General features: G+C 33.1%; 2 protein-coding genes across 7 annotated transcripts in view; both read right to left on the bottom strand.

The window, feature by feature from the left end:
* Positions 1-9245: 9245 nt before the first annotated feature.
* Positions 9246-13136, bottom strand: LOC139518767 (uncharacterized). Of its 2 annotated transcripts, none has more exons than XM_071310323.1 (5): positions 12988-13136; positions 12260-12496; positions 10913-11009; positions 10390-10574; positions 9246-9781 (listed from the first exon to the last, which is right to left on the bottom strand). In XM_071310323.1, the coding sequence occupies exons 2-5, from the start codon at positions 12488-12490 to the stop codon at positions 9632-9634; spliced, it is 663 nt and encodes a 220-aa protein (XP_071166424.1). In that variant the 5' UTR covers positions 12491-12496; positions 12988-13136; the 3' UTR covers positions 9246-9631. The 2 variants fall into 2 exon arrangements, with proteins under 2 accessions (XP_071166424.1, XP_071166425.1); XM_071310324.1 differs by having other exon boundaries at positions 12260-12499; positions 12992-13107.
* Positions 13137-20113: 6977 nt separating this feature from the next.
* LOC139521659 (aryl hydrocarbon receptor nuclear translocator homolog) overlaps positions 20114-26497 on the bottom strand; it is a 38228-nt gene continuing 31844 nt past the window's right edge. For 4 of the 5 annotated variants that reach the window (XM_071315153.1, XM_071315152.1, XM_071315151.1 and 1 more), the window contains exons 14-16: positions 25676-25869; positions 24498-24564; positions 20114-23891 (exon numbers count right to left, since the gene is read on the bottom strand). In XM_071315153.1, coding sequence (XP_071171254.1) covers positions 23596-23891; positions 24498-24564; positions 25676-25869 — 557 coding nt within the window. In that variant the 3' untranslated portion in view covers positions 20114-23595. Of the gene's footprint in view, positions 23892-24497; positions 24737-25432; positions 25870-26497 lie in introns of all 5 variants that reach the window. The other variant, XR_011664042.1, reaches the window with a different exon arrangement.

Below are 26497 nucleotides of genomic sequence, written 5' to 3' on the forward strand. Positions count from 1 at the left end.
AACTTGGCCATAATCATCATTGGGGTATCTAGTTTAAAAATTGTGTGGCATGACCCCGCCAACCAACCAAGATGGCCGCCACGGCTAAAAATGGAACATAGGGGTAAAATGCAGTTTTTGGCTTATAACTCAAAAACCAAAGCATTTAGAGCAAATCTGACGTGGGGTGAAAATGTTCATCAGGTCAAGATCTAACTGCCCTGAAATTTTCAGATGAATCGGACAACCTGTTGTTGGGTTGCTGCCCCTGAATTGGTAATTTTAGGGAAATTTTGCTGTTTTTTGTTATTATCTTGAATATTATTATAGATAGAGATAAACTGTAAACAGCAATAATGTTCAGCAAAGTAAGATCTACAAATAAGTCAACATAACCAAAATGGTCAGTTGACCACTTTTGGAGTTATTGTCCTTTATAGTCAATTTTTAACCATTTTTTCGTAAATCTTGGTAATCTTTTACAAAAATTCTTCTTCTGAAACTACCAGGCCAAATTTAAACAAACTTGGCCGCAATCATCATTGGGGTATCTAGTTTAAAAATTGTGTGGCGTGACCCGGCCAACCAACGAAGATGGCCGCCACGGCTAAAAATAGAACATAGGGGTAAAATGCAGTTTTTTGCTTATAACTCAAAAACCAAAGCATTTAGAGCAAATCTAACAGGGAGTAAAATTGTTAATCAGGTCACGATCTATTTGCCATGAAATTTTCAGATGGATTGGACAACCTGCTGTTAGGTTGCTGCCCCTGAATTAGTCATTTTAAGGAAATTTTGCTGTTTTTTGTTATTATCTTGAATATTATTATAGATAGAGATAAACTGTAAAGGGAAACAATGTACAGCAAAGTAAGACCTAAAAATAAGTCAACATGACCTAAATGGTCAATTGACCCCATATGGAGTTATTGCCCTTTATAGTCAATTTTTAACAATTTTCATAAAATTTGTAAATTTTAACTAACATTTTCCACTGAAGCTCTTAGGCCAAGTTCAATATAGATAGAATGATTGTAAGCAGCAATAATGTTCAGTAAAGTAAGATGTACAAACACATCACCATCACCAAAACACAATTTTGTCATGAATTCAAATGCGTCCTTTGTTCAATATTCACATAGACCAAGGTGAGCGACACAGGCTCTTTGGAGCCTCTAGTTTTCTGCTGTTAACTGGGTCTTAAATGGAAAAGTTTGGCAGATTGTTGGCTGAACCAAAGTTTATGAACCATTTTATCCAATGTTTTCCAATTTAAAATGTTCAATGTTGAAGATTTAAACTTTAGGGTTCAGTAGCTTTGATTCTTGATTAAATAGAAGATGGCACTTGTCGTTTCCATGCTTATGAACATTTAAAAGTTTGACCTTGATGATTTTCAATTAAGTCATTCAGAGTTGTGTTTCTTGATGGAATAGAAAATAGGCACAGAATATGGTAGTTCAAACAAGTCAGAGAGCACAGTAAAAAATAATCAATTTGACAGATCATTTCGTTATTTCAAACTGCACTTGTTTCAGTGTTTCCAGGATATTTGAATCTGCTTGTTTAAGGATTTTGCAATAACATCTCATTTCCTGTTTCAACATCCCTTCTACAAGATCCAATTTGAGATAATATTAAGTTAGTGACGAGGAACTTTTAGGTTAAAATATTTTTGCCGTCTTTTGTTGTTTATAGTTGTGGGATATTATGCTTTGTCTGTTTTACCTTCTTGCATCTGTGTTTACATTCATTACCTTCTTACATCTGTGTTTACATTCATTACCTTCTTTCATCTGTGTTTACATTCATTACCTTCTTACATCTGTGTTTACATTCATTACCTTTATTCTTGGCTACTTTACAACAAAATAATTAATAGGTCCATATAAAACGTATTGTCCTAAACAAATTGCAGAAAATCTTAGCATAACATTCATTGCTTCATTAAACTGGTTAAAATTCATTTTGATTATTTTCTATTTTTCTTTCCACTATTTGCCCTTAATTTTACAACAGCTGTATCATTCAAACATTCATTTGTTAAAAAGTTCCTCTGGTTCAAGGCATTAGTACATATGTATGCTAATTGATACAAAGTTCCTCTGGTTCAAGGCATTAATATGCTAATTGATACAAATTTCTGTTTTGCTTCTAAAAAGTTGTGGAGGCTAGTCCAAGGTATGCTGTTTCTAGTAGTGATCGACAGTTAGTCAAAGTATGTGATATTGATAGTTTAAGATGCTAATTGATACAAATGGTTAGTCGACGATTCTCGGATTGCAGTGGGTCAAACATTGGCTAAATTCATGGATATTATTTGGTCCTCTTCCCTTAGTGACAGTCTGTAGAATTCAAAATATCATATTAGTAGTTTGAAGGTTCAGAGTGCAGGAGAAACCACTAATTTGGATGTTATTGTAAAAGCATTAACAAATGTTATTTACATGAAGATTATATGACTGCACAAATGTAAAATTATAGGGAATTAAAAAGAAAAGGTTAAAACCTTAGAAACATTGATGTGAACACAGTTAATATTTAGAGCATAGAATCCTTTGTTGCATTTACATAGACATAAAATATTATAAAAACATCATTATACTAATTTGACGAAGAAACCTTGTGGAAAATGGAAAAATCAAAGCAGGGCTAGCAAAATACATGAGCCACCTTGGTAAAAGTTTAAATCCTGACATCGTAGAAAATTTCATCTGATATTAAGAAAATTCGATGCAACTATAGTTGACTTTTGTTCATTCTCGTAAATACATAAAAGTCATTAAGAAGATGTAAGTGAAAACCGTCAAGGATTGGATCAAAATACCTTCAAATACAGCCACAGCCAAATGTCTTGAAGTTTTCTAGTCCCAAGGGACCCAGCACATCTTGCAAATAATTTCAACAAATTGTTTTTAAGAGTGGAACGAATTTTTAGAAAAGAAGTAAGTTCACAAGAGGGGTGATTTTAACAAGTTTTGGGTAAAGATTGCCTGAAATGCAATCATAACCCAGTGGTACTGACTTGATATCTATATCTTCCAAGGTTTACCACTACCTTAGAAAGTTGAAACATAAAAGTGCAGTGATGTGATCATTATGAAGATTAAATCCAGTCACTGTCAGACAATGCAATGTGGTATAAAATGACATTTATAAAAGTAAACCATTATAGGTCAAAGTACGGTCTTCGAACACGGAGCCTTGGCTCACACAGAACAACAATCTATAACTGAGGGCCCGAAAAAATTATTAGTGGAAAACAAACGGTTTAAGATATATATATAACAAGTCAAAAAGGGTACAACATCACCATTAAATAACTATAAAATACACAAATATTAGATATTTCGGATAACAGATATCCTTCTTCGGTAATTGCACAATGACAAATGAATCATGTCCATTCAAATTGAGACTCTATCAAAATCTTGATTTATACAATTTAAGCGAACGCTGGAACAATTTTAAAATTTCCAAACACACCGCAAAGACTACAGAAATATGCCAAAAATAAAAATAGTTATTTACGATGTGAAATGGCACAACTCTAGATTTCCAAAGGTTGTGACAGTTGAGATGTTATAACTGCATTGAGGGCAGTCCTCAAACAAAAAAATCAAAAATGTCCTAACCGATCAAGGATGGTATAAATTAGACAACGGTAGGGCAATTACAACAGAAACTACATATTTAAGCCTCCCAAACGAATGTCAGTATAATACTGATTGAAAAAATAAGTATTGTATAATGAGGTAAAATAATTGAACGTGGCAACGTACTTATACATCATCCCGAATCAATGAAAACCTGTAATTTAAACTGTTATTTTAAAAATAATTTCGAACTGTAAAGCCAGTACTAAATCCGGCGTTGTTTGAAACAGGTAGTCACAGGAAAATGAGGGACTCGTTCTATGTTTTTTCATTTATACCCTCTGGGGAGACTGTCCGTAACTTTCTTATCCAAAATCTTTCCCGAGCGACTCTGTCGACCTTCGACCAACCCTCGTTGTGGTCTATGATCGTGATGGTAAGGTTTTTGAGATCAGCTTGTGTGTGTCCAGGTGATCTCAAATGACGACTTACGGGTAGGTCGGGCTTGCAAGTGTAGTCACTTCGATGACCATTCATGCGTTTGTTAATTGGCTGCTCTGTCTCGCCAACATACTGCATGCCACATCGACATTGAAGGAGGTATACAACATTCTGGGTTTTGCAAGTTACATTGCAATATATAGTGTACACAGACCCAGTCGAGTGGCAAGTGAATGTTTGAGTATTCAGTATTTGTTGACAAGTCAGGCAACGTCTGTTACCACATGACTTGCACCATCCTGCAATTGAACAGCTTTTATTTGAGGAGACGTCAGCTCTAACAAATAAGTCTTTCAGACTTGCTGGTCTACGAAAAGCTAAGACAGGAGGATTGGGAAAGATCTTGGATAATTTAGGGTGTTTGGCAATAGTTTGCCAATTGGCACGGATCAAACGTGAAAGGTTATTAAAGGCTGGATTGTATGTAAGAACAAACGGGACTATTTTGCTGCGCCTCTTCCGTTTGTACTGTAAGAGGTCATTGCGGCTGTTATTGTTAGCGCGCGCAAATCCCTTATCTATGTCCAATTTCTTATAACCTCGTTTTGTCAAAAATCCGCGAAGTTCCTGTAACCGTTTCGTGACAGCCTCCTCAGAGGAGCAAATCCGCTTGACTCTGAGAGCTTGACTGTACGGGATACTTTTTGTACAGTGTTTGGGGTGACAGCTTTGGGGAGAAAGGTATTGATGTTTATCTGTGGGTTTACAGTAAAGGTCTGTTGATATGACACCGTCCTTTATAGATGTGGTTGTGTCTAAGAAAGATATCTTAGAGTCGGAAATTTCATACGTAAATTTAATTGAATGGTGGGCGTTGTTTGCATGTCTGATGAAATCATCCAGTTTTTGTTGAGATTCAATCCATTTCATGTCAACATCATCAATGAAACGGAACCAAGACAAAGGTTTGGATAAAGATGTTGCAATAATTTGTTTTTCTAATTTGCCCATGAAAATATTGGCGTAAGACGGTGCCATTTTCGTCCCCATCGCTGTCCCGTTAATTTAAAGGTAATGCTCACCATTAAAGGTGAAATTGTTGCATTTCAGGACCAGAGTAAGCAGCTGGACTAAACATTCAGTAGGTGGTTCTAAAATGTTGCGCGAGTACCATATTTCCCTACAAGATTGTATGCCGTCATCATGAGGTATGTTGGTATACAATGAGGTGACATCTAAAGTGACAAGGAGGGTTTCCGGAGGAAGAGGGTTCATGGATTCCATTTTACGAAGATAATCTGTAGTGTGTTGAATGTGGGAAGGAAGATTTTCTACATGAGATCTTAAATGAAAATCGACGAATTCCGAGATTTTCTCAGTCGGATGGCCGTTTGCGGATACAATGGGTCTACCAGGGTTGTTAACCTTGTGTATTTTGGGAAGAAGATACAATCGACCAGGCTTGGCATTCTCTGGCTTTAAATAACCAATTGTATCCTCATCTATGTGACCGTCATTGTACATGGTTTGTACCGCAGTGATAATTTTGGAGCTAAACTCGGAAGTAGGGTCATAGTCTAGCTTTTTATAAAATCTCTCATCAGAGAGCTGACGCACTGCTTCCGCGATGTAGTTAGCTTTGTCCATTATCACAACGGCACTGCCCTTGTCTGCTGGTTTTATCACAATATCATCTCGGTTTCTTAGCGATTGTATGGCTTTTTTCTCGTCAGGATGTCACCTCATTGTATACCAACATACCTCATGATGACGGCATACAATCTTGTAGGGAAATATGGGACTCGCGCAACATTTTAGAACCACCTACTGAATGTTTAGTCCAGCTGCTTACTCTGGTCCTGAAATGCAACAATTTCACCTTTAATGGTGAGCATTACCTTTAAATTAACGGGACAGCGATGGGGACGAAAATGGCACCGTCTTACGCCAATATTTTCATGGGCAAATTAGAAAAACAAATTATTGCAACATCTTTATCCAAACCTTTGTCTTGGTTCCGTTTCATTGATGATGTTGACATGAAATGGATTGAATCTCAACAAAAACTGGATGATTTCATCAGACATGCAAACAACGCCCACCATTCAATTAAATTTACGTATGAAATTTCCGACTCTAAGATATCTTTCTTAGACACAACCACATCTATAAAGGACGGTGTCATATCAACAGACCTTTACTGTAAACCCACAGATAAACATCAATACCTTTCTCCCCAAAGCTGTCACCCCAAACACTGTACAAAAAGTATCCCGTACAGTCAAGCTCTCAGAGTCAAGCGGATTTGCTCCTCTGAGGAGGCTGTCACGAAACGGTTACAAGAACTTCGCGGATTTTTGACAAAACGAGGTTATAAGAAATTGGACATAGATAAGGGATTTGCGCGCGCTAACAATAACAGCCGCAATGACCTCTTACAGTACAAACGGAAGAGGCGCAGCAAAATAGTCCCGTTTGTTCTTACATACAATCCAGCCTTTAATAACCTTTCACGTTTGATCCGTGCCAATTGGCAAACTATTGCCAAACACCCTAAATTATCCAAGATCTTTCCCAATCCTCCTGTCTTAGCTTTTCGTAGACCAGCAAGTCTGAAAGACTTATTTGTTAGAGCTGACGTCTCCTCAAATAAAAGCTGTTCAATTGCAGGATGGTGCAAGTCATGTGGTAACAGACGTTGCCTGACTTGTCAACAAATACTGAATACTCAAACATTCACTTGCCACTCGACTGGGTCTGTGTACACTATATATTGCAATGTAACTTGCAAAACCCAGAATGTTGTATACCTCCTTCAATGTCGATGTGGCATGCAGTATGTTGGCGAGACAGAGCAGCCAATTAACAAACGCATGAATGGTCATCGAAGTGACTACACTTGCAAGCCCGACCTACCCGTAAGTCGTCATTTGAGATCACCTGGACACACACAAGCTGATCTCAAAAACCTTACCATCACGATCATAGACCACAACGAGGGTTGGTCGAAGGTCGACAGAGTCGCTCGGGAAAGATTTTGGATAAGAAAGTTACGGACAGTCTCCCCAGAGGGTATAAATGAAAAAACATAGAACGAGTCCCTCATTTTCCTGTGACTACCTGTTTCAAACAACGCCGGATTTAGTACTGGCTTTACAGTTCGAAATTATTTTTAAAATAACAGTTTAAATTACAGGTTTTCATTGATTCGGGATGATGTATAAGTACGTTGCCACGTTCAATTATTTTACCTCATTATACAATACTTATTTTTTCAATCAGTATTATACTGATATTCGTTTGGGAGGCTTAAATATGTAGTTTCTGTTGTAATTGCCCTACCGTTGTCTAATTTATACCATCCTTGATCGGTTAGGACATTTTTGATTTTTTTGTTTGAGGACTGCCCTCAATGCAGTTATAACATCTCAACTGTCACAACCTTTGGAAATCTAGAGTTGTGCCATTTCACATCGTAAATAACTATTTTTATTTTTGGCATATTTCTGTAGTCTTTGCGGTGTGTTTGGAAATTTTAAAATTGTTCCAGCGTTCGCTTAAATTGTATAAATCAAGATTTTGATAGAGTCTCAATTTGAATTGACATGATTCATTTGTCATTGTGCAATTACCGAAGAAGGATATCTGTTATCCGAAATATCTAATATTTGTGTATTTTATAGTTATTTAATGGTGATGTTGTATCCTTTTTGACTTGTTATATATTATATTTTGTAGTGTACAGAATCATATTACATGATCCATCGCCCTGTAAGATTGATCGTTGACTATTTATTCAGTCATTATCGTTGACTATTTATTCAGTCATTTTATATATATATATATATATATATATATATAATGACTGAATAAATAGTCAACGATCAATCTTACAGGGCGATGGATCATGTAATATGATTCTGTACACTACAAAATATAATATATAACAAGTCAAAAAGGGTACAACATCACCATTAAATAACTATAAAATGAACAAATATTAGATATTTCGGATAACAGATATCCTTATTCAATAATAGCACGATGTCAAATGAATCATGTCAAAATATTTCAAACTGAGAAACTTTATATGTAAGAAACGAGAAACACTTATGAACAAATCAGTAAACGAAAACTTCTTAACATCAGAATCCTGACTTAGAACAGGTGCAAACCATTGCAGCCAAGACTACCAAGTGATCGTCATACAAATGCACGTGAAATATTTGCAACTGAACGTAAAGCAAACAACAATCGACCAATCAATCAAATAGTCATGGGATTGAACAAAATGGCAGAGATAGGTCCCCTGCAAAAGTTAGATTTTGTTTGTATTCGTTTTACCGTGTATCATTGATAAATGTACTCAGTTTTTAGTGGTCAATATAACTCTTCTCACTTAACACTGAGCGCAGCAGTCTCAAATAAAACACAGGGTGCTGCTAAACTATATATACCGTGAGTCTTAGCCAAGTCTTTCTTTCATGAATCCAAAATTGAAATTCAAGACAAATTGAACGTTGGTGGCAAACGTTTTCAAAGATAATGAACTACTAATGTATGCTATGTTGACCCTCCTTTTGTTCGCTTTTATTTTCTCCTAAATAAATAATTAGATATAAGAAGATGTGGTATCAGTGCCAGTGAGTCAATTCTCCATCTAAGTCACAATTTGTAAAAGTAAACCATTTCAAGTCGGAAGTTTTTAAACGTATGTTAGACAAACTGGGAACCGAAAGTTTCTTTTTTATGTAATGATTTCTCGTGCCGAATTACTTTACGCCAGTCTTTGCCATACAAATGGGCGGGCCTAAAACTAACTTGTAAATTAACTAGAAAGACCAGCAATTTTAACTAGAAATTAAAACTAGTAAAAAATTAACAAATGTGAAATTTATACTTTCCTGTGTCATATACTACAGCCACCAGACGGTGAACCCGGGCCAACTAAAACTAGTGAATTTGAACGAAACCCATTTGTCTGACAGGTGCTGAAAACTCTTAAACAATGAGTTTGATGTGTGTGTCTTCATACCAAATTGCAAGGTTATTCTTCATACCAAATTGCAAGGTTATTCTTCATACCAAATTGCAAGGTTATTCTTCATACCAAATTGCAAGGTTATTCTCCATACCAAATTGCAAGGTTATATCATTGAGACCGTTTTTGTGGATGGTTATAACGAGGGGCTCCTTTCATATTCCATAAAGCAAAGGACAAAAGACAGATTTATAAATAATCAATTTTATTTCGATTGCTTTTATTGCACACATCCGGCCCTGATTATCACTGCACGGCTAGACTTGACAGTTCTAGATCGAAGTCAGTTTCTATCGTTTCTCCTTAATATTATTATTCATTTACAGGTTTAAGTACACAGCCGCAGGCTGCTATTTGGCTATATAAAGTGGCTATCTATGCTATAAAGTAAAGAAGTTTGATAGAAGAAGAAAAAGATAGATATCACAACATATATTTGTTTACAATTCTACAAAAATAAGAATAGTCACAAGCACGCGTATGGAAAACATTCTTGTAAAACATTTTGATGATCATGTGGAATTGAGTCATGCGAATGATTTAATTTATTAACGATTCCTAATGTGGGAAATGTTTATAAATCTTCGTCACTTGCAGCTTGAGCCTCTGTTAATTCATATTTCTTTTCAATTCCTACGATTCCACAGTCAATAATTTTTACGCTTTTCTTTGGAACAGCTGTTCTGGAATCGGCTGGTACTTCACCAATGGTTCTGATCACATCCTACAAATCAAACGAACACATATTAATACTTTATTCAAGTAATTATCAGTAATATATAGCTGACTATGCGTTATGGGCTTTGCTCATTGTTGAAGGCCGTACGGTGACCTATAGTTGTTAATGGACAATTGTCTCATTGGCAATCATACCACATCTTCTTTTTTATATTAAGCAATTTTTATCTATAATAATTTTTATGCATAGAAAAAGCAATCGCGGATGTCATAACCGCAAAATACAAAGAGATGTGGTAGAATTGCTAATGCCGAGACAACTCTCTACCAGAGACTAAATGACATAAAACTTGGCAAATAATCCTTTTTTTATTTTAATGCTCAATTTTTTAGATGAACCACATATAATCAAAAAGGCGCAAACCCTCTCTTAATAACTCGAAACAGTTGTGTAACAAAACAACATACATTAATACTATACAGATAAGTTGCAGAAAAACATCTAACATAAACAGGCTGGACATGATATGGCATTTGTACACCCGACATACAGTACATATCTTAGGTTATTCGCAGTTTAAGCTGTTTATTTTCATTATTCATTGAAAAAGAACAATTTACATATCTAAAATCTTGAGAATAATGGAGACTTACCATTCCTTTAATAACTTTTCCGAATACAACATGTTTTCCGTCCAACCATCTTGCTTTGTTGAGGAGAATAAAGAACTGTGAGCCGTTTGTGTCTGTTCCGTGGTTAGCCATGGATACGTATCCGGCGGCTTTGTGGCTGATATCGAAGTTTTCATCAACAAATGTTGGTCCATAGATACTTTCACCTGGTAAAAATACAGCAGATATCAAAACGTGTTTCATTTTATATATTACTTCCAAAATTATCAATCGTCCTTTAAACAAAGTGGGGTATGCATCAAATTTTGAAAAAAAGTTAATGGTCTGTATACGGAATGTTAACTGTCGACACTATATTGATTTTTCAAGAAATAGACAAAGTTTTATATATTTCAATTTTATTTTATTTTTTAAAGTTATTATTATTTAGTGTAACGCTCATATGACATTTGATAGCAACGTAATGGCTTATAAATGTATTGCTTGCCAGAGTCCTTGAAGGAAGTCAAAATGCAATATTTTTCAGGAGAATAAAAATACTAACCTCCGGTTCCATCTCCAATAGTAATGTCACCCATTTGAATGATAAAGTCGGGAACAATTCTGTGAATTGGTGATCTTTTGTAACTCAATTGTTTCTTCTGTAAAAAGAAAAATAAATGCAAATAAATATAAAAATAGTAATATGTGGTATCATTGCCAATGAGACATCTATCCAGCAGTGTTGAATGAAATGGATGTAAGCAAATATTGGCCAGCATAGTATTGTTATACAGGGGGCTCTTAAACTATTTCTTGGTAAATTTATTTTCTGAGTGTGGTGTCATAATATTCATATCATTTTATCTTCCTAAAATTAGCCTAAAATTTTATAAATATATTTCTATACATGTACAGCTTCTAAAAACTATTTTGATTTCATCTAAAAATAGCAGACATCTTTAATGCTTTATTTTCTTAAGTTTATTTTTGATGTCTTTTTCATCAACTAAGAGGTTGTATTTCAGTTTGGCTACGTGGCTGTGCAAATTATATATTGACTGACACATCTGCTACGCCTTAACAACAAAGGATTGAAGCCCAAGTCTATAAATTCTATAAACCCATTGATTAAAAATATGTTTATTATTTGGTCTATCAAGATATGATCTATGCGCAACATGTTGTTTTATTGGAGAAAAGATCTGAATTTTTTTCAATACATCAACGCTTTTTGTAGATTTAAACATGATTAATTGAATTTTATCGGGCAAAACGATTGTATTGGAATTTTAATCAAGACAGTTTTTTTTTTAATTTACAAGACGACGGGTTTTTTTCAATTTGGATTGGTTATTAGCGCTTTTTTTACTTGTAATATTCTACTTTAAATAAACCTTGAATTATATATAGCATTAGCTATAACTACTAAAGTGATATTAAAAAGTAAAAATTATCGGCAATACCTATGCATCAAAGTTGACCGTTCAACGTCCAATACTAAACCAAATGCATTTTCAAGACAAGAACATGTCAATGCGATAGAATATGAACCAGACAGACCGAGACGGAAAATAAATGTTCTGTTTCACAAGGTAACGGTTCGATGAAAGAAATGTCACCTTACTCAAACACTATGTACTGACTCCAAGACGACTAATCTTTGCTCTTATTAATTAATTCCACATGTTTAGCGGAGTAGAAGAAAAGTCCAATTTTCAAGTCTTTCGTTTGCAGTGACAAAACCTGTGGTCTGTTTATTAATTAACTAGCTTTTAACAACTTTGGGTGAATTGTTTTGAATTATTAAGCATATTACATTAGAAAAGCAATAGATATATTTCTGGTAGGCATTTTGAATATGAAAGCGTCCTGCTTTTAGTATTCCAATATAAGATAATATCAAACTTACTGTTCCTCTTTTGTAACCTTTAGCTAGTGACTGGAAGTTCATTGAGGTCATGGGACATTTATCTCCGAATACAGCCACAACAAATCTGCCTCTATAGTCCTCTCCTAATCCATCATGGTCCTTTACTTCTACGTCAAACCAGATTTCCTCTGTTACTGTGTAGTTTTTGTGAGCATTTGCAAGTGAGAAGAGCACTGCAATAACTGATGCTAAATTTAACCAAGCTGCCATGACGGGCTGAAAAAAGTCATGGAAACGGTTAGTATTTCTACCATCTTTTTCCTATGGTATATTATCAATAAGACTTGAACTCAAAGAGACAGAAGTAACATTTTTAGAGAAAAAAAAAAGATATGCAGTACTATTTTTTTAAGAACATATCAATACTGTTGCAAATTAAATAAACAAAATTTAAAAAACTGGTACTAGTATATCAGAGAAAAAGAAAAGAAAAAATGCTGTCGGTAGCAATTTTGTAATTAAATAGCATTAACATTGAAAGTAACAGTTTACCTTGGAAAATTTAACTTAAATTTCATTGAATAAAAAAATTACCAATATATAAAAGACGATATTAATACTAAATTGTCAATTAAAATTGATATCTTTTTAATTTAATTTTATTTCGTTCATATATGTAAAAAAATAATTAAATAGGAATACCAATTACTAATAAATTAATTTTATCATTTTGAAATTTGATTACCGTAGAGAAAAATTAAGCCTACCTGTTTTTTTTCTTTCTATCCTTGAGGACAAGATAAGATGACAGTTAAATGACAAAGTGAACGCATCAATGTTCGATTCCTTCTTATAAGGAAAAGAATCGGCCACGAAAACGACTACATCACAACGAATCAGTGTCCAAACATCTGTTACGAGGAGTCAATAAAAACATATCCGATCGGTACACGTTCCGAACTAAATCAAAGATGCATGTGGCAAAGAATAAACGTGGCAAACTGTTCATTTAACACAGCCATTTGTCAAATTATACTTTTAAGTTTGAACCAGTAATATCAGAAGTTATTTAGTCTCAGAAGGAACAGATATAGTGAGACTAAGACTACTAAACGGAAATCATTATAAGTTTGTCAATATTACAAATCATAGAAATTTTCTGTAATCCCCAATTACAAATTTGTGTATTATAATCCCATTTGAAGCAAGAATGACTTTATATGTTTTTCATTGACGCAAATTGATATTCTGGAATCCACTCAATTTCATTTCAATGGCTATTATTTATACTATCAATATATTTATATGTACATTCTGTATTCTTTGGATTCTCATAATCCTTCTTTAATATGCATAAAATAGTTTGCAAAACTAACATTAGAATTACAGAGGCAACTTCAAAATGGATATGTTTATTGTACAACAAAGTTAATGTTCGGGATTAACACACTACTAGAATGATTTGTTCAAGTCTTACAACTGCCATTGTAAGTACGTATGGTATGGTTGTAAATGAAACAACAAGCCAATAGAGACTAAAGGCAGGATGTGTGAACAACCATAGGTTATCGTCACCACTGAGTATATTAAGCTTTAAACAAAGGCCCCAGCATAACGAAATGCAAAACAATTAATTAGAGGAAACAAGTGTCCCTTTGTTACACAATTCCTGTTGTCGTGTGACAATTGACAACTCGGCCTGCTATGGTAAGGGCAGACATTAGGTTAACATTATAATAATTCTATTTGCAATTTACACCAATAAATCAAGCAAATAAATCTAAATCTAACAAAATACAACTATAAACATAAAACAAAAACCTAGTAATGTGGATGTATCTTTTGATTGATATGCTTGCAACTATAAAGATTGCTTTATAAAGTCACCGACTGCTGTTAAAAGTCAGTCAGATTCAGGATTTAGAAGTTGTTTTAGTTTAAACAGTGGGTGAGGATTTGTAAAACCAGGCTTTTATGTTGACTCGTGTTCAAGTAAGGACATTCCACTCATTTCAAATCCAACAAAAAAAATATGGTTAATCTGGCTTCGATATTTGCCAACTAATAGAGGATTGTTTTTGTTGAACATACAACAAGTTTGCATGCAAAAAAGATTATTCTAATTAAATCAGTTTGCCTAAGAGACAATCGACTTAACTATCATTTCGGAAGCATAATTGGACTGGACTAATTACGAACAAAAATGTTTGAAAATAGTGACTTCTGTCTTACACAGCTATACTTTTGCATCGGTACTATTTCTGTACTAAATATCTGTAGTACGTGATATTAAAAATAAATTTCAAGTTCTACAGATTTTTAGTACAGAAATAGTACCTACACAAAAGTAACAGTGTACATCAGAAAAAAGAGACCATTGTCCACGGTCATAAAGCGAATAAACCAATGACATCTCAAACTCTGGGCTGTATCTAGTAACTTTTATGAAAATTGGAGATATAAAGTAATAAAACACTCAGATTTAAAATATAGGACGTATTTCAAGATTGGTTCAATTATTTTTTTTAGTCGACCTCACAACCATATTTTATTATTTGTTATAACTGATTTTTGACGTGGCTGTTTATTTCGTGATGTTTTCTAAGGACCACGTGAAATATTATAAAGGACCAGGGCAATCAATCTCTGTACCATCTGGTGAAGATGAGTTGTAATGTACACGTACTATGTCTTATTGTTACAAATGGGGAAAACGTGGAAAACGATTTTGAAATGTTTAACATAAGACACGTTTTAATATAGTTATATTGTATAGAAAGATCAATACTACATGCAAATGTATGCTGTGTTGGATCATCTTAGTAGCTTCCAATTTATCAAATGATACAAAAATATACTGTGAATAAAAGATTGATTTTTCTATCACATCGAACAGAAAATCAACTGAAATCGTTTATAAATGTAAATAAATCTGCAATGTTTACATGTAAAAATTGCGATAAATCTTGTAGATATATATTCATTTATTTTTTTCTGTAAATTTGGTGTAAATACGTTATAAATTCTCAATTTTGCGTTTCAAGCAAACTAATGTATCCGTTGATTGTTATGCCCCACCTACGATAGTAGAGGGACATTATGTTTTCTGGTCTGTGCCTCTGTTCGTTTGTCCGTCCGTCCGTCCGTCCGTCCGTCTGACCGTTCGTTCGTTCGTCTGTGCGTCCGTTCGTCCCACTTCAGGTTAAAGTTTTTGGTCAAGGTAGTTTTTGATGAAGTTAAAGTCACATCTACTTGAAACTTAGTACACATGTTTCCTATGTTATGATCTTTCTAATTTTAATTCCAAATTAAAGTTTTGACCCCAATTTCATGGTCCACTGAACATGGAAATTATAGTGCAAGTGGGGCATCTGTGTACTATGGACACATTCTTGTTTTGCCATATTTTTGTAATGTATGTCTAGTGGCCCATAGTACATACATTGGCAATGCAGTTTATTCGCAAACTAATGAAATACATCTTCAATCATTATTGTGATCCCTATGGTAGTTTGATATATTAAAGAAAGAACGTGCCGGATAAGCCCCTTAAATGCACTAAATTGTGCAAAGAACAGTAATTGACTTTTGGGATATGTCTTTCTTTTAAAATAAATGATTTTGGTTGTAGTTATTAATTACTTTTTGTTTCTTGAAATCAGTGTGACTTCATGTAATTGTAGTTTATAAATCACAGATATTTTTAGATTTCAATTGGATCACAACCATAGTGTGGTCACGCGCAAATATTACTATCGTTGTTACTGTATTTGAAAGTCTTAACCTATTACATGAACGCGGCAAATATCAAAATTTTATAGAATGAAATTCAAAACAGTGTGGCTGTGGCCATTGATTGACACATTAACTTCATCTATTGACTGGGACAATTTAGGTGAACGTTTGTATGTAACGACCATAGCTCACTATATACTTTTTAAAGACACTTAAACTATGGGGTCACCAGAGGTCCTCAACACCTTAATAAAGTAATTCGAAAAATTAATCAGAAATAACACGATGTTTTGATTTATATCAATTATATAAATCAAAACATAAAGGTTATTCCTAATTAATTTTTCGAATTATTTTATAATTAAAGGCGTTAAGAAACCTTTGGTGACCCCACAGTTTAAATGTCTATCGTAGGTACGTCGTGAACAGTGGTCGTTACAGACAAACGTTCACGTAAATTGTCCCAGTCAATGGATGAATTTAATGTGTCAATCAATGGCCACAGCCACACTGTTTTGAATTTCATTCTAAAACTGGCGGACACATATATATAAAATGTAGTCTACAGTACTTTGTCAGAATATTGGATCTTTGAATCGCCATTTGAACAACATGCATTCAATAAATCTAGTTACTGTCATATCTTATTTACATAGCCACATATCCTGTTTCAACGCAAATTACAGCACGAAGATATCAACATAAAATAGCCTATTTCAATTATAGTCCAAATATAGGTGCTTAATCAATCTAATACTTATAAAGGTATGGTCATTTATTCATATCAATAGATGGTGTATGTGGGGTTATAAATTACATACTCCTCTGTAGTGAAATACTTCTATTACGCTATCAAACGACGGACTTCCCAATCAACTTCAAGTTTTTTAATCAGTTTGCTGGTTTTTAAAGTCTTTGTCGTGCTTTTTTAATTGTTTATATACTGTATCGTGATATGATCTATTGCAGATTTTGAGTCTTTAGCTTTCAAGACACATCAAACGACCAAACTTGTCTTTAGCTCTCAAGACACATCAAACGACCAAACTTGTCTTTAGCTCTCAAGACACATCAAACGACCAAACTTGTCTATAGCTCTCAAGACACATCAAACGACCAAACTTGTCTTTAGCTCTCAAGACACATCAAACAGCCAAACTTGTCTTTAGCTCTCAAGACACATCAAACAACCAAACTTGTCTTTAGCTCTCAAGACACATCAAACAACCAAACTTGTCTTTAGCTCTCAAGACACATCAAACAGCCAAACTTGTCTTTAGCTCTCAAGACACATAGCTCTCAAGACACATCAAACAACCAAACTTGTCTTTAGCTCTCAAGACACATCAAACGACCAAACTTGTCTTTAGCTCTCAAGACACATCAAACGACCAAACTTGTCTTTAGCTCTCAAGACACATCAAACAACCAAACTTGTCTTTAGCTCTCAAGACACATCAAACAGCCAAACTTGTCTTTAGCTCTCAAGACACATCAAACGACCAAACACATCAAACAACCAAACTTGTCTTTAGCTCTCAAGACACATCAAACAACCAAACTTGTCTTTAGCTCTCAAGACACATCAAACGACCAAACTTGTCTTTAGCTCTCAAGACACATCAAACGACCAAACTTGTCTTTAGCTCTCAAGACACATCAAACGACCAAACTTGTCTTTAGCTCTCAAGACACATCAAACAGCCAAACTTGTCTTTAGCTCTCAAGACACATCAAACGACCAAACTTGTCTTTAGCTCTCAAGACACCAAACTTGTCTTTAGCTCTCAAGACACATCAAACGACCAAACTTGTCTTTAGCTCTCAAGACACATCAAACGACCAAACTTGTCTTTAGCTCTCAAGACACATCAAACAACCAAACTTGTCTTTAGCTCTCAAGACACATCAAACAGCCAAACTTGTCTTTAGCTCTCAAGACACATCAAACAGCCAAACTTGTTACTACTCTTATTCGGTCCTACACTGAATTTGTTCTGCAGTGTATCATGCTGCAGTTTTCGTAAAACGTTTTCAAGTTTGAATAGACTAAATTATATCAGATTTTTAAGGTGACACGGTAGTATTTCCTGGCCCATATGGATAATGATAGCCTTTTTAGAATTTTCACCACTTTCTAACACTGCAAAAAATTCTACATTCACAGTTAACTGAAGTACTTTCATTTTACTATTTAGAAATGAATTTGAATATGTATTATGACCGTTTACTTTTTTTGCTATATTTAAATACCTAAGGCCACTAGTGTTTTTAGGTCTTTTATGGTGCAGTGAATACAAAATTCTCAAAAATTCTCAAAAAATCATTTTCATCTGTATGTAAAATTATTTCATATTTTTCTACACCTGATTCATCCCTCAGTTTGGGAAAGTTTGTTCAGTTGATACTGTATTTTTTGTCCAATCACACTGTTTAGATACATTAACCTAAGTAGGGTACACAAAAGAGCAACCTAAATTCTGGAATGCAAATACTACCGTGCCACCTGAAGTGCATAACTTTCAAAGAATCAGTGATAAAGTATGGTGGAAACAGTCTCGTATGAATTGTTAGATCATTTGATATTCATGTCTTTTTGTATTAAAGAAGAGTTGCAACAATACAGAAATTCCTAATTAAAAAAAAATCAGCACACTAATTTTTTTATCGATCTGTGTGTGATTCCTATCAAAAGATTTCCTTTTCAGATACTCACTGAACTGAACATTTATTTCGAAATGTTTTAAATTCAAAGGCTTAAAATGAAGTATGCTTGTATTGACAAATAATCATGTTCTTTTATTGCTATATTTGCCTGTATAAATGTGATACACTTTATATTTGTAAAAATCCGGAAAACAAACTGTAAATAAACGTCTACTTGAGTATCAGTAGCCTTGACTTTTAACATACGGAATCCAAAATTAAAAGGCTCCTCCCCTTCCCAATTTCTCCTATATATATAATTGTCATTTAAATCCAGGAAGAGAAAATCCAGTTACCATCTGCAAAAATTTTCTTTCTATTCTTGTAAAAGTGACCTTGACCTTTGATTTATTAACCTTAAAATCATTGGGCTTTTTCCCTTCCATAAATCTTCCATCTGTTAAGTTTTCATTCCCAGCAAGCAAGCAAACTTCATAAAGCCATCAGGAAACCATTTTCAAATTTATTTATTTTTTAGAAATTGAAGTTGATCTTTGCTCCCAAAATCAAAAAGCTCCTACCCTTTCCCACTATCTTTATTCTGTATGAATTTCATTCCAATCCATGTTTCATAAGACAAACTGGCTTTCAGAAGCTAACAATCATTATGGATAAAGGGACATAGGATGCTATAGTCTGGATATCAAGGAAAATTTCAATAATTTGTAATGGAATATATAGCACCAAAAAATGTAAAAAATATCGAAATCCAGCTACTAGTAATTCTTGATCAATTTTTTTGCATTGACTTTTTTTTCACAATTTCTTGACAAAATGGGCATGTTAAATTTTCACTGTGTATAATTTTTGCTGAATGGGAAAATACACACAAAAATATAACTGTATTGCATTGTTATAGATGAAAGTAGCACAAAACTGATTGGTAATCAATCACAAATATTTACCACTAAACCATGTATGTTTAAAGCTAATTTAATTATTATGAAAAAAAAAGAAGATTTTAATTAAGTTTTCACATTCTTGTGATCTGTTGAACAATACAAAAGACTCCATATTTAACAGTATAATATATAAAATTTCAAATTTTGATCAATCTGAGAATATGTAGGAAAATTAACGCTGGGTGAAATCTTCACATTTCTTTTATAGCTACTGCGAACAAAGCTTAAATTAAACACATGCAAAAAAACACTGATATACTGTATACATAACTGAAACAATGCATTTATAAATTGAACTCTCCAGATTTGTTCTCAGAATATTCTAAAACTGTCATTCAGTCAGATTTTATTGGTGGTGGAAGCCCCAAATGCCTGGAAAGAATCATGACCATCGGCAGGAAAACAATCCTAGTCAATCAAGATTGGAGTTTAACACACCTGACACATGAAAACTTAAAATTCATAGCCTCAATGTTGACAAGGGTATTGTAGATGAAATTCTTAGACCCCTCTGCCTTCAATGCCTCATCAGTCAGAAAATAAAAACAAATTTGTTCTTCATATGAGTTGATTTGATTTATTCATTTGACAATCAATATATATATACATCAACATAATCTTATATAAATTATCAATAAAATGATTGCACCGTCATACACCTATGTTACTACTACTGCAGTGTCTAAAACATGATCAAAAGTAACAGAAATAGTATTTTGTATTTATGTTTTGACATAATTGGTCCCAGGGGTTACCAACAACCACAGGAAATATTTTCTTTACTTATTGTTTGAGAAAAAAAACAACATATGAAGCATATTAATCAGATTTTTTGCAGTTTTATAAAATGCATAACCATCTGGCCAAAAAATAACTATAAAAGATTTTTTAAAACAGTTTTCTCATTTTCTATAAATGTATTTTAATGAATATGTATAAAATATTCAGATCTGCTCATAAATATGTAAAAACAATACAAATCAGATGATCATTAAATGACTTCAAAATCACAATGTTTTCTTATTTCAAAGAGAACAATATTAAATATTCAATATTAATTTCATGTATACTTCAAATACATTTTTGTCAAAAAACAGAAAATTGCCTAAAATTCCAGTGAAGAAATGGTTCAATGTTAATGAGTTAAAATATTTCAAAATATGTGAGCACAGCTTTCATATAAAAGTCCTTGGTAGATAGTTATGATTTAAATATTTAAAGAAATCAACCTTTCATATAAATGCTTGTTTCTTCTGCAATTTTCTTTATAAATTGAACTTTCTACATACATGTACATAGTTTACATACACAAAGTAAAAAAAGGACAGTAACTTATTTCTTTTACATAAAAAATCTTAAGAACCATTAATTTGGAAAAAGTTAAGTTTCAAACAAATCTTTACTATTCAAATAAATAATCTAAAAGATCTAATAATAAGCATACCAATAATATTAGGAAACTAATAAAGGCATATAATGTAGTCAAATTATACTAAAACATTTTAACATGGTCATTCTGTACTTGTACAAATGGAAATATCTCTTACTTATGTTTCCACTTTCTTGAACTTTGTAAAGAACACATATTTAGATGAATACACCTTATCGCTAATCCCGGCTGACCTGGCCGCTTGAACTTTTGACGCATACAACAATCACTTTTCCATTGTGGCATCAGATATTTTGTTTTGTGACGTCAAAAATTTACGGGAACCTGTGTGATATCCAGTAATGGCAGACAAATAGGGATAAGGTGTATCTTATCCCACATATCTCTTTATTTGTATTTAAATGATTCATTGAAATATTTCATTGAATCAATAAATGTTTTACTGATATGCTTTCATTTTAACATGTTAGTTACAATAAAAATATTGCAATGTGTTTTTCCAATGCCCTTATCAAAAAAGTCATAAACATCACTGAACAATTTCTAAACATTATCAAATATGATTAGTTCTTATAATGTTTTATATAATATGTGAATAACTAAATTGCTTGTATATAAAATAAAGATTGCAATGTGCATAATTCTAGGAATTAATCAAATGAATGAAATTTATACATGGACAGATCATGGATATATAGTTATTGTGATGACACATTTACCACACAAAAATACATTTAGCCATTTAGATGTGTAAATGAGTTTTTACAAATGTTTAAATAAAACAATTTATTAGAAAAATTATACGTTGCAATATGCAAAAATTTAAAACCTAAATGTAACAAGTAGGCTTGTATTCTAAACCATAGTTAGGTGTTTTGAGATATAAAAAAAATACATGTATGAAAAAGTACATTAATTTTTATAAGTCTTATATGAAATGGACTTGTTGAATGCAAGACAATATATAAACATATTCTTGTTAAATAAGTAAAACATTGCTAAAATAAAAAAATAAAACTTTTCCTTTTTTGTGATAAGATAAGCAAGGTACATACCATGTTTAATTTTCATCAATGATGATTTAGTAATTCAACAAAATAATATTATGAAACCTAATTGCACATACATGTACTTTTATTACTACAACAAACATTTACATATAACAAACATGATCTAAAAAAGCTGATATAAAACAGTTAAAATAATAATTTCAATGATTAAAACTATGACTTAAAGTTTCTTAAAATACGATAAACATTCATCCATCAACAAACAATGTTAACTTTCAGACAATAACAAGATATAAACAGTTTGCGTCATTATATAACTCAAAGTGTGAGAGAAGTGATAAATGTTAGAGTTTTAAATTGCAAAATATAAATCTTATCTGAAGTAAAAGAGGCAATGGAATTTTACAAGCATAAATAACAATATAAATAGTTGACATATTGGACAAAAGATTAGTGGTAAGTGAACCTCTGGGCATACTTATCATTTATACTTCACATTATCAACCACTGCATGCTTTGAACCCTATTCCCCCAAAAAAGTGTCAGAGGGGGTTTGGTTTGACAACACTTTTTTCATACCCCACAACCCTAATTTTTAATTTCATATGTAACAGAATTGCAAATGCACAGACCACTGTTACCTACAGTAAAAAGATAATGTGGCATCCAACCCTCCCATCAATTTTAGCATTTATTATAAACCTGGATATAAATAGACATAAACAGCTATAAGATTTATCTACTCCTACATATAGAATGGACCCTGTTGATAAACTAAAGTTCAACCATTTTTATATAATTTTCTTCTTTTTCTTCTTATATCAGAGAAAACTACTGTTAAGCTATTAAAGAGTTTCATCTCTTCAGTGACTAAATGCTATCAAATTAACCTCCTTTTACAATGTAAAAAGTAAATCTCAAAAATAATGAACTCGGAGGAAAATCTAATCGGAAAGTCCATAATCACATGGCAAAATCAAAGGACAAAACACTGATCCAAATATTCTGGATCAGTTTGTTTAAATTAGGACCAAAACACCAATCATAACTGTTCCAAGTTCTCAATATTGTAGGAGCTAAAAATTTGACAGTATTTTCGACAGGAAAATTAAGTATCTTATAGGCAATAACACAAATAAATAACAATTAGGAAAAAAAATCAGCATTACTGTATAATGTTTTACCCTGTGTTCCGTTTTCATTGGATATTATTAAAAATATATATCTTTCTATTTTTTCGAAATATTTTTTTAAGATGATTTGAATATGTTTTTATTTAAAAAAAAAAAAAGGAGATTTGAGTGAAAACAGAAAACAACATGTACTGTCCTGCAAGCTATGGACACTTTAATAATTTATTATTAAGTGTATTTCATAATTAATATTTTCAAAAGTAAAAGAAAATACACATTTCTTCAATATCACAATAATTTGTATGTTCTCTCTAGTTACATGTAAAACCTGTAACATAAACATTAAATAAATTCATACAGTGTTGTCTTATCATTGTACTGAATATAAATGCTTGTTTAATAGAAATGTGATTGAAACTATATCCTAAAACTTTCAGGCAAGCATTTTCGTGGTTCAACAATGGCACATACACAAACATTTAGACCCAATATCATTATCTTAATCACCTAGAGGATTAAACATTGTAAAGTCACTAAATTCTGGTCCCCCAGGCTGTTGTAACATTTGTAACATGTCACTGAATTCTTCTGTCTGCTGCTGCTGCTGTTGTGGTGTCGTCTGCTGTTGAGGTTGTGTCTGCTGCTGTGACACATCTGCTCCACCTCCCTGCCAATGAGAAGCAGGCGGCCATATAACTGGTCCAGAACCACCAGCAGAGGAATGAGAGAACGAATTAGGTTGTGAATTTGGTGCTGTTTGATTACTTCCTAGCTGTGTATAAGTAGGGGCACCTGCTGAAATAACAAAATAGCCTGTTTATTTTTACACAATAAATCTAACATATAATATATTTGTCTGTTTAAAAAACCTTAGGTGGAAGACTTTTATAACAGTTTTCTTGGCTTCTATCAAAAGCAACTGATTTTATCTAAGGTCTTCTGTTGGATACATTGAGTTATAGTGTGTAAGTCAATTTTAGATCTGTGATGCAGCTACTACTTGTTTGCGAATAGTTTTACACAGTAAAACACATGGAAATTTTTTGTCAAGCTTTTATTGGCTTCTACTCTAGTGAATAATTCTATATTTTGTCTGGAGCTTGAGAATGTTGAGTTGAAGCCAGCAAAAAAAAATTGGCATTTGCTTCCTGTTTGCTAATCTTTTGAAACACTGTACAATGAAAATGTTTGTCACAGTTTTCTTGCTTACCCCAATCAATTACATAAAGTGATGCAGCTCCAGACACGGTAATGGTTTTGTTTTCCTGGAAACAACATAAATTCTAGGAATACTTCAAACTGTTTAACTTTGTTTAAATCTATGTGATTTTTAACGTAATGATTTAAGAAATTATACCTTATTATTATGAAAGCTTTCAGTGTAATAAATGTGATATTTACCTGGAGATGAACTGTTGGGACTTATCTGAGAAAATCCTGACTGTGAATTGTTGGTATAATCTGCTGCCTGTTATAAAATATACAATTTCAATAAGTAAATTATACATAAATGTAACATACAAAAGTCTGTATCATACATAGTGAATAGTTACTAAACTAAATTGTGTATATTTTTAAATGATTAACAAAAGTATGTCATGTTTTACAGTGAATTCATTTTCAAGATCATATTTGCCTAACTGGATTTATTAACATTTATTTGTGTCCTGCCAATGTCACAAGAACCATAACTGATGAACGGTGAAAGTGAAAATCGTCAATAATAAATTTGACCTCCATTTTGTCATCGGTATCAACATATTAAAATTTGAAAAGCTAAGGTTGAATGGTTCATGAGTAAATGCAACAACATGAATGGAAACGCCATTTTTTTTATCTTTCAAGAACAATAACTCTTGAACGGTAAAAGTCAAAATCGACATTATTGAACTTGACCTCCATTTTGTCATCAGTAACAACATATTGAAATTTGAAAAGCTTTGGTTGAACAGTTCATGAGTAAATGCACGGACACGACTGGAAAAGCCATTTTTCAATCTTTCAAGAACCATAACTCCTGAACGGTAAATGTCAAAATCGTCATTATTGAACTTGACCTCCATTTTGTCATCAGTAACAACATATTAAAATTTGGGAAGCTTTGTTTGAACAGTTCATGCGTAAATGCACGGAAACGACTGGAAATGCCATTTTTCAATCTTTCAAGAACCATAACTCCTGAACAGTAAAAGTCAAAATCGTCATTATTGAACTTGACCTTCATTTTGTTGTCTGTAACAACATATTAAAATTTGAAAAGCTTTGGTTGAATGGTTCATGAGTAAATGCAAGGACAACATTTGGTTGCCGACCACTCGGCCGCCCGCCCGCCGTACATCCCCAAATCAATAACCGACATTTTTGTCAAAAATCCGGTTAAAAATCTTGCAAATAAACCAGACTCATACTGTCTAAAAAACATGCTGAAATCAATATAGTCCATTGGTATGAACACTCACACTTTTAGATTTTTTTAATCATTTTTTATATCAAATGATGATTCATTAATGAATAAATCAAGAAAGGGCCAATCTGACTCAAAATTTTGAATTAATTTCTAGTTGTGTATGTATACAAACCTGATTTTGTGAGAATCCTGCCTGATTTTGCCATCTACTCTCTGGGTTTGGACTTCTCCTGAGATGTGACATACCTCCTCCTCTCCCTGAGGCAGATTGTGGCATTGACATGGAGGCAGACACATTTGGAGAGGGGTACTTCATCTGTGCAGAGGAGTTAAACCCATACATGTCCTGCCCAACCTGTCTTGTACCTGTGAAAGATTATTATGTCTCATGATTATCTTCTTTTCAATGTAAAAATAGAATACTAATTGACTTGGAATTTGCACCATCAGCCCTTAACAACAAGTGCTTATCAATGGAAAAGTAAAGGTAAACTAACTGGACATTTAATGTTCAGTAGTTGTTGTTTGTTGATGTGGTTCTTAAGTGTTTCTCATTTCTTTAATTTTGAATTGTTTTACACTAGTCATTTTTGGGCCCTTTATAGCTTGCTGTTCGGTGTGAGCCAAGGCTCCGTGGTTAAGACCTAACTTAGACCTATAATGGTTTTTCTTTTACAAAAACTGGGAATGGGATGGAGAGTTGTCTCATTGGCACTCATACCTCATCTTCTTATATCTATTTGAGGTTGATTCAGAGAAAATGAGTAGATGCTAGTATTACATCGGTTGATGTTGGTGGCTTAACCTCCAGTAGAATGCAAGTATAGAGTTGAATTTCATATAAATACACATCATGGTACATTAGTTTCTTAGATCTGTTTTTTTCAAAAAGCTATTTGAAAATTCACCAAAATGCCTAAAAGACCGTTTTCCATATTGTCAGTGCTCACATACATTAATGATTTCATAAACTGTAAGTTCTGAATTTTGTATT

The sequence above is a fragment of the Mytilus edulis genome, chromosome 4 (genome assembly GCF_963676685.1).
Source record: "Mytilus edulis chromosome 4, xbMytEdul2.2, whole genome shotgun sequence".
NCBI lineage: Eukaryota > Metazoa > Mollusca > Bivalvia > Mytilida > Mytilidae > Mytilus > Mytilus edulis.